The 6,017-nt window shown below is 50.2% G+C and overlaps 1 protein-coding gene across 2 annotated transcripts in view; it reads right to left on the reverse strand.

Annotated features, from left to right (window-relative positions):
• Nucleotides 1-4,879: 4,879 nt before the first annotated feature.
• LOC119363591 (zeta-carotene desaturase, chloroplastic/chromoplastic) overlaps nt 4,880-6,017 on the reverse strand; it is a 6,876-nt gene continuing 5,738 nt past the window's right edge. The window contains exons 13-14 of one of the 2 annotated variants that reach the window (XM_037628973.1): nt 5,536-5,700; nt 4,880-5,354 (exon numbers count right to left, since the gene is read on the reverse strand). In XM_037628973.1, the coding sequence (XP_037484870.1) occupies nt 5,196-5,354; nt 5,536-5,700 (324 nt within the window). In that variant the 3' untranslated portion in view covers nt 4,880-5,195. Of the gene's footprint in view, nt 5,355-5,485; nt 5,701-6,017 lie in introns of both variants that reach the window. The other variant, XM_037628974.1, reaches the window with a different exon arrangement.

Below are 6,017 nucleotides of genomic sequence, written 5' to 3' on the forward strand. Positions count from 1 at the left end.
CACGGACGTCATGCAGCTCGAGATCGAAAACGCCATGCTCGACGCCCTCAACTCCCCGCTGGCCTTTGAAGATGGTGGACGCTCGCCTCCGCATGCCCGCACGCGCACTGGTGTGATAGAAGAGTTCCACGAAAACAACGACATCCTCCCGTGCATCGCCGATCTTTCGGCCCCGCTCTCCAGCCCCTGCATCTGCTCGCCGGCTATGGCCGGGGTGGGGTTCCATGTTGACGCAATCACTCACAAGGTCGACAGCCTGCAGATTGGCGGAGGACAAGACCACAGCTCTCTCGAGACGGCGGATGGCAACAGCCGCGAGGGAGCGCTGGAGCTCTTCGCTCCGGTGCCCCAGGCCGTCCTGCCCAGTCCTCCGGTGCGGCCGCGGCCTTCTGCTCCACCCAAAGTGCGGACCACCTCAGTCCCTTCTCGCCGCAGTGCTAGGCAGGCAGCGGCAGGCTGTTCAGTCCCGGTCACGCAGAGGGCGGCCATGCGTCTCATCCAGGAGCTCGGTGGGCTCGGGCCTAAAGACAAGATGACGCCCAAGGCTGCTGCTGATCTCCTCAAGCGTTTCCAGTAGCCACTAACTACCAAGGACATCGTTGCCATTGCCAAGCTCACAGGCCTGGACTGTGAGGCCCTAAAGATCGTTGTCGGCATGGCCGGAGCGAACGACGAGGATGTCCTTGCGGTGTGATCGTGTTAGTCGTCCTTCGTAGTCTTCGTCGACGGCTGGTCTTAAACCAGCTTGAGTTAGATTTTAATTCCATGTGATGTGCCCTCTGTAAGGTAGAGGTAGTTAGACGGCACCGCGAATTTGGGGTCTATTGGTGGCCGCATCGCCCCCATCAGGATTGTAAGGCATGTGTGTGTACTTGTCTTCTTAGTAGCTATGCCAGTCGACGAAGAGATATCGCATGTCCCCATGATTGATACGAATTTCAGAATCATGTCCTGGAATGTGAGGGGCCTAAACTCCCCAGCAAAGCGTACGGCCGTTTGCGAGGTGGCACACGCAAACAAAATTGCAATCCTAAATTTGCAGGAAACTAAAATTGAATCATGGTCCACGCAGTTAGCAGTAGAAGTAGGGGGGTCTTCACTTCAGGGTTGTGCCGTCCTGCCCGCAACAGGTACAAGAGGTGGTGCAGCCATTTTCTGGGATAAGCAAATAGTCAACATAGTCAGGCACATGATTGCTAGCTTCTCCATCATAGTTAGGGTTGAAACCGTCGGCAGCAGCGAATTCTTTTGGATGATAACTGTCTACGGGCCATCAGATGATGAACAGAAGGAAAACTTCCTATCTGAACTTGCCAGCGCGGCCCCTCCCCCATCTGATCCATGGATGCTCAACGGTGACTTCAACATGATTTATCAGGCCAGAGACAAAAGCAATGGCCTGATCAACAGAAGGATGATGGGTCGTTTCCGCCGAGCGATTGATTTTGCAGGGGTTAGAGAAGTCAAGTGCAGAAACAGGCGATTTATTTGGAGTAATGAATGAGAATCCCCTACCTTATGCAGCATTGACAAGAATTTTTGCAACTTAGCATGGGAGGACATGTTCCCTGATGTGTTGCTCACGGCGGCTTCAACGTCCTTCTCTGACCACTGCCCTCTCATGTTAGCCAATGGAGCGCCGCCAGTCAGGAAGGCTAGGTTCAGGTTTGAGAATTTTTGGCCGCGATTCCCACACTTCCATGAAACAGTGCAACACGCCTGGGATCGGCCGTTGAATCACGACTGCCCTTTCATACGCATCGGCAGGAAGCTGCAGAGGGTTGGGGCTGACCTGAAAATCTGGAGCAGATTGCTCTTTGGAGGCGCCAAACTACAGTTCCACATTGCAAACACGGTGATCTTGCAGTTGGACATGGCGCAGGGGGCCAGAAACCTAACGAAGCAGGAGCGCCTGCTGCGCAAGCAGCTTAAGCTCAAGGTGATCGGATTGGCTGCCATCAAGAGAGCTAGAAAGAGACAGGCTTCCAGGATCATGTGGCTCGAAGCTGGCGACGCAAATTCAAAAATTTTCCATGCAAAAATCAGAGCAAGAAGGAGGAAGAACTACATCCACTCCATCAAGGTGGGCAACGCTGAAATGACTGAACACCAGGAGAAGGCCTCGGCCGTGTGCGATCATTTTACAGAGTCTTTGGGAAGGCTATGACAGCGCACCTGCACACTGAACTGGGACGAGCTGCATCTACCGGAAATCGACATGTCTGGGCTTGACCTCCCTTTCACCGAGCATGAGGTGTGGGCGGCAATCCAGGCCTCACTGGCGGAAAAAGCGCCTGGACCGGACGGCTTCACCGGCCGTTTTTTCAGGGCTTGTTGGAACATCACGAAGCATGACATTATGGCGGTTTTTCAGAAATTCTACAACCTAGCGGGAGCAAACTTCAATGAATTGAACAGCGCGTTCATCACAGTGCTGCCAAAAAAGGACGGAGCAACGGAGATGCGCCACTTCAGGCCTATCAGCCTCATACACTCCGTGTCGAAACTGATATCTAAGGTGTTATCCATGCGGCTGGCCCCAAAGCTCAAGGACCTGATCTCCATGGCGCAAACTACTTTCCAGAAGGGCAAGTGTATCCACGATAGTTATCAGTATGTGCAGGGCTGTGTTAGAGCGCTTCACAGAGACAAAAAAATCGGCCCTCCTATTCAAATTAGATATTACCAAGGCCTTCGATTCAGTTTCCTGGGAATACTTACTGGAGCTGCTGCAAAGATTGGGTTTAGCTCACGTTGGAGGGATTGGACCACCATGCTGCTATCGTCGGCCTCCTCCTCCATCCTGATGAACGGCGAGCCGGGAGAGAAGTTCTGGCACCGCCAAGGCCTACGTCAGGGAGACCCTTTCTCCCCGCTGCTCTTCATCATCGCCATTGATCCACTCCATCGCCTGCTAGCTGCGGCAGCGGAGAGGGTGACACTGGCTCGGTTGCCGGGCCGGGGTACGAGTATGAGGGTCTGCCTCTACGCGGACGACGCGGTTATCTTTGCCAACCCGTCCAAGGCCGAGGTTGACACGCTGCTTGGCCTGCTGACAAAATTTGGGGAGGCCACGGGGCTGCATCTCAACCAAAGTAAATCTTCAGTGGCTGCCATTAGGTGCGACGACATCAATTTGTCGGAAGTGCTACAGGGCTTCGGTGGCTCTCTGGTTGGGTTTCCAATGACCTACCTTGGTCTGCCGATCTCGACGACCAGGCTAAGGTTGAGTCACTTCCAGTTCATTCTAGACAGAATTAAAGCGCGACTGGCGGGATGGAAAGGAAGGCTGCTCAACTTGGCAGGTAGGGGGTTCTGGTCCGTAGCGTTCTCTCTGCTCTACCAACTTTCGCCATGACTATGCTAAAGGTCCCTAAGAAGATCATACGCGAGATAGACAAGTCTAGAAGGCGATTCTTATGGAGCCAGGACAAGGAGCTCACTGGTGGTAAATGTAAAGTGGCCTGGTCGAAGGTTTGCTCCCCGATGCGCCAAGGAGGGTTGGGGATCTTAGATTTAAACAAGTTCAGCACCGCTCTACGCCTTAGATGGCAGTGGCTAGCATGGGAGCAACCGGCAAGGCCTTTGGTGCAGCTGCACCCCCCGGTTTCGAAAAAGGATCGAAATATGTTCAGTTTGGCAACAAAAGTTCAGATTGGGAACGGCCACAAAGCCAGTTTCTGGAATGATAAATGGTTAGGCGATTCTCCACTAGCAATCACATACCCTTCAGTCTTCAATCATGCCCGTAGAAAGAAGCGTCGAAGCATCCCTCCGGAATGATTAGTGGATCAAAGACCTCCAGCATGGTGACCCCATGGCCATTGCACCGGACTTTCTCTCTATGTGGCGTATGCTCCAGGCTGCAAACACCATGTTGCGGCCCAACGAAGACGACCGCATACGATGGCAACGCACTAACAATGGATGCTACTCTACAAACTCAGCATACAACAACCAGTTTCAGTCCTCGGGCCAGTCCAGCTTCAACACTCTGATCTGGAAGGTGTGGGCTCCAAACAAGCTCAAGGTGTTCGTGTGGCTGTTGCTCCAAGACAGGCTTTGGTGCAATGATCGGCTCCAAAGGAGGGGTTGGCCGAACAGTTATTTCTGCCAATTGTGCCTCCGCAACCTTGAAACGTCCACACATTTGTTTTGGGATTGCAGTTTTGCGTGGGAAATTTGGCTACACATGGCAGGGCGATCTGGATGCTCCTCTCTGCCCCCCTCGATCAGGGACCTCACCACCTCTGCTCAGGTATGCCAGCAAATCATCAACCGGACTCTCCCACAAAACAAAGGAGCAATCAGATCAATGATCATTATGATCTTGTGGGAGCTATAGAATGAGAGAAACGACTGCACCTTTAGGGGGATGACGCCAAATACTCAACGGATATGTGCAGGAGCAAAGAAGCTAGAGACCCCTTTCGGGGATATGTTGGGAGAAGTTTAATTTCAGTAGTTTCAGAAGGAGCTGCTGGCCGCTTGGCCATCTCTCCCTTATTTTCTATTCCTGATCGTTTTGATCAAACTATTGTACTCTCCTTCTGCTAAATCAATGAAGCCAGGAATAGCTGGATCTTTTAAAAAAAAAGGCACTAGATGCACTTACAATTCTTTTTGCTCTCCACATGTAGTAAAGCAAAGAGTATGTCATTTACCCATCTTGGGAATCTAAACCTAGGTATATCGTGTGTCCCTGTTTATTTGTGTTCTAGATCTACTGATGTGAGTATGTGACGTCCCCTCAACTATAAATTCGACATACTCCAAATATCGCAATCGCGATTAAGATCAGACGTCATCAACAAGGAGCATAAGAGTTCATATAAAAAACTGGCTATAGTAGGCACATAAAGTATAAGATCACTGGTAATGGCGTGGTATCTTCCCAGACAAAACTCATGCATTTCTCAGGATAATTGTGGAAATGTGCAATGTGACATCAATCATTCCAATGACGGGCTAAGGTTTAACTGAACGTACACGCTGCCTGATATATTCCTATATGCCACTTGGCCACCTGGTTGCCAATTGTAAGATAGGAACATGCGATGTGCAAATGTGTCACGGTTAAAAAAGGGCATCACCAAATCTAATGCTCAAACAGGATTTATAGAAATCACTGTTGACAATCGCCTATAACCCTGAAACCTATAGTTTGGGCATTCTGGCTTTGGTGATTGCAAGGTTTAACTTGTTTGCAACATTTGAACCTTCCCGGAGGCCTTCTCGCTGTGATCGACAAGAAGCTTCTTTCGAATGGCTAATAGCTCCTCTCCAGCACCACAGATGTAGGCCGCTGTTCGCCTGCCAGAGAGAGTTGCTCCTTCCATGCTGTCAATGTAGTCCTACAAAAACAATAAAAGAGGTCATGATTTTGGTCACATTTACTATTTCCTAACGACGTGTATCATCCAATGTCGCAAGCATTCCTCTATTTAAAATTGACTCCACAAATTACTGAGAATTTGAACGCAACTTGTCTGCTTTGGCGGTCAGGACTATGTCAATGCTTCAGGTGTACTCTACCTGTTTCGTGTAAGAGCCAGACAAGAAGAAATTTTTAACTGGTGTCTTCTGGTCAGGTCTAAATGGATCATTTCCAGGAGCCTCACGGTACAAGGATTGTCCGATCTTTACCACACTGGACCATGTAACTTCCAAGCCTCGGGCTGATGGAAACAAATCTAAGACCTGCGCAAAATTTTAAATGCATTAGCATCGAGGGGACAATAGAATCAACAGAAGCGCTAAGTTGTCTTATTATTAGGGTTCGGCTCTCCTGCAGGGATCCCTGAACGCATTAATGTGCAGGGCCAATCAATGGACGACACGTGTCCTGATAAGCCCCACCTCAAAAACATATATTTTTTCCTTTCTTGTATCTTCTGTTGATGCGCCATCTTCTCGTTATCTCCTTTGGCTTGACTCGACAGGTTTTAAAGATTCTTCATGCTACAACAACACTCCCAAGACGCGGATTTTGAATTTTCATTTTTCTTCTTCTACTG

This window comes from Triticum dicoccoides, chromosome 2B (assembly GCF_002162155.2).
Source record: "Triticum dicoccoides isolate Atlit2015 ecotype Zavitan chromosome 2B, WEW_v2.0, whole genome shotgun sequence".
NCBI classification, from domain to species: Eukaryota; Viridiplantae; Streptophyta; class Magnoliopsida; order Poales; family Poaceae; genus Triticum; species Triticum dicoccoides.